The following is a 2,500-nucleotide window of genomic DNA, read 5'->3' on the forward strand; positions in this document are numbered from 1 at the left end:
TCACATCACCATCACCATCATCATCTTCATCACGATCATCATCATCTTCATCATCATCACCATCATCTTCATCACGATCATCATCATCTTCATCATCATCATCATCACCATCACCATCATCATCACATCACCATCATCATCATCATCATCATCTTCATCACGATCATCATCACCATCACCATCATCATCATCATCATCACCATCACCATCACGATCATCATCATCACCATCATCTTCATCACGATCATCATCATCATCATCATCACCACCATCACCATCATCACCATCTTCATCATCATCATCATCTTCATCACGATCATCATCATCATCACATCACCATCATCATCACGATCATCATCATCTTCATCATCATCATCATCACCATCATCATCACATCACCATCATCATCACGATCATCATCATCTTCATCATCATCACCATCACCATCATCTAGGAAGCTGTCCACGTGGACCGTCGGCCGGGAACACTGCTGCATCTGAAACATCCTGCAGTACTCCTGTAGGAGTACTGCAGTAGTACATTGGTGTATGCAGAACTCTCAGAGGAGAACCTGTAGAACCTGTTAGCAGTAGTACTACAGTAGTACTACAGTAGTACTACAGTAGTACTACAGTAGTACCTTGGTGTATGCAGAACTCTCAGAGGAGAACATGGCGTCTGGAGGCAGAGCGTCTCTCAGCTCCTCAGAGATCTTCTCGAGAATCTTCTTCTGCTTGTTGTTGGACAGAAACTCGTCCAGCTCGTCTGCAGGAACAACAACACATCATATATCATATATCATATATCATATATATATTAACTAGCAGTAGTAGTACATTATAATATAATACATAGCTGTGTCCTGTACTGTAGTGACGTAGTGAGCTCCGTACCTGAGTCTCTGATCCACTTCATCAGTGTGCGCAGCTCTGCGGGCTTCACTCTGCTCAGCAGCTGTTTCACCTCACTCTGAGCTTCAGACAGGTCCATCACCTGAGAGCAGCAGGTAGAAACACCTCAGAGCAGCAGGTAGAAACACCTGAGAGCAGCAGGTAGAAACACCTCAGAGCAGCAGGTAGAAACACCTGAGAGCAGCAGGTAGAAACACCTGAGAGCAGCAGGTAGAAACACCTCAGAGCAGCAGGTAGAAACACCTGAGAGCAGCAGGTAGAAACACCTCAGAGCAGCAGGTAGAAACACCTCAGAGCAGTAGGTAGAAACACCTGAGAGCAGCAGGTAGAAACACCTGAGAGCAGCAGGTAGAAACACCTCAGAGCAGCAGGTAGAAACACCTGAGAGCAGCAGGTAGAAACACCTGAGAGCAGCAGGTAGAAACACCTCAGAGCAGCAGGTAGAAACACCTGAGAGCAGCAGGTAGAAACACCTCAGAGCAGCAGGTAGAAACACCTGAGAGCAGCAGGTAGACCAGCAGGTAGATCAGCTGGTAGAAACACCTGAGAGCAGCAGGTAGAAACACCTGAGAGCAGCAGGTAGACCAGCAGGTAGAACAGAGCAGCAGGTAGAAACCCGGTTCAGCAGCTCTCAGCAACGTGTCCGCCCTCAGGGGGAACCCGGAAACTCCCGTCTATCACTTCCGGTTAGCGTTTTTTTATTTTATTTTATTATTTCAAAATGACAGTTTCCATAGTAACATTGAAAACATTAAAAACATTTACATACAAAAGAAGCATAGCGAAAACATAAACAAAGATCTGTGTCAAACATAAAAGGAGAACAGAAATGAAACAAAACAAACATAAAATAAAAAAAACACAATCAAAATAAATAAGAGATAATAATAAAGAAGACCACGCGAGAGTATGACAATACTCTCACTTAGAAACATTAAAGATAGCACATTCATTGTTTTCATTGCTTTTTGGTTTTGTGAGGAAGAAATTGTTGACAGATATAATTCCATTTCTTTCATAAATACAAAGAAATTAGGCTTTTTGTTGGTGAATTTACAGTTTATGACAGTTTATGACAGTTTATGAATGTGAATGTGGATCTTCACGAGAATTAAAATTAAATTAAGAAGAAAAAAAACAACTTCCGGTTGGCGTTAAAGCACCAACCATCAGACAGGTGACGGGAACTCAGGTGTGACCGTTAAGAGACGTTTAGATTAAAGATCAAACCTTTCTCCACCTTCAGGGTTCTGGGTTCTGGTCCAGGTCCAGGTTCTGGTTCTGGTTCTGGGTTCTGGGTTCTGGTCCAGGTTCTGGTCCAGGTTGTCTAGTCTGCTCAATCCATAGAAGCGGAAGCGGAAGCTCGCTGTTAGTGTTTCCGGGTCATGGTGATTAGATGACGTCTCTCTGGATAGTTCTGGTTCTGGTTCTGGTTCTGCTGCTCTCTGATCAATATCACATCACCACCACCCCGACACGGTGAGTCCCTACCGATTCTTCTTTAATGGACCGTGTTTCTGCTCCTCACACGGTACCGGGTCCGACAGGCTGCTAACACACCGATACTACAGCTAACAGCTAACACACAG

General features: G+C 44.1%; 2 protein-coding genes across 5 annotated transcripts in view; one reads left to right on the plus strand and one right to left on the minus strand.

Annotated features, from left to right (window-relative positions):
• Window positions 1-2,248, minus strand: part of LOC141783164 (uncharacterized) — a 13,542-nt gene extending 11,294 nt beyond the window's left edge. Inside the window, exons 1-4 of one of the 4 annotated variants that reach the window (XM_074660251.1) lie at window positions 2,142-2,248; window positions 1,178-1,200; window positions 894-993; window positions 641-765 (exon numbers count right to left, since the gene is read on the minus strand). In XM_074660251.1, the coding sequence (XP_074516352.1) occupies window positions 641-765; window positions 894-990 (222 nt within the window). In that variant the 5' untranslated portion in view covers window positions 991-993; window positions 1,178-1,200; window positions 2,142-2,248. Of the gene's footprint in view, window positions 1-640; window positions 766-893; window positions 994-1,177; window positions 1,201-1,384; window positions 1,940-2,141 lie in introns of those variants that run through there. The other 3 variants (XM_074660252.1, XM_074660250.1, XM_074660253.1) reach the window with 3 other exon arrangements.
• A 39-nt stretch (window positions 2,249-2,287) lies between these two features.
• Window positions 2,288-2,500, plus strand: part of srp54 (signal recognition particle 54) — a 16,093-nt gene continuing 15,880 nt past the window's right edge. Inside the window, exon 1 of the mRNA XM_074660245.1 lies at window positions 2,288-2,390. The gene's annotated coding sequence lies outside the window, so the exon portion shown is untranslated. The remainder of the gene's footprint in view (window positions 2,391-2,500) is intronic.

Source organism: Sebastes fasciatus, chromosome 15 (assembly GCF_043250625.1).
Source record: "Sebastes fasciatus isolate fSebFas1 chromosome 15, fSebFas1.pri, whole genome shotgun sequence".
Taxonomy (NCBI): domain Eukaryota; kingdom Metazoa; phylum Chordata; class Actinopteri; order Perciformes; family Sebastidae; genus Sebastes; species Sebastes fasciatus.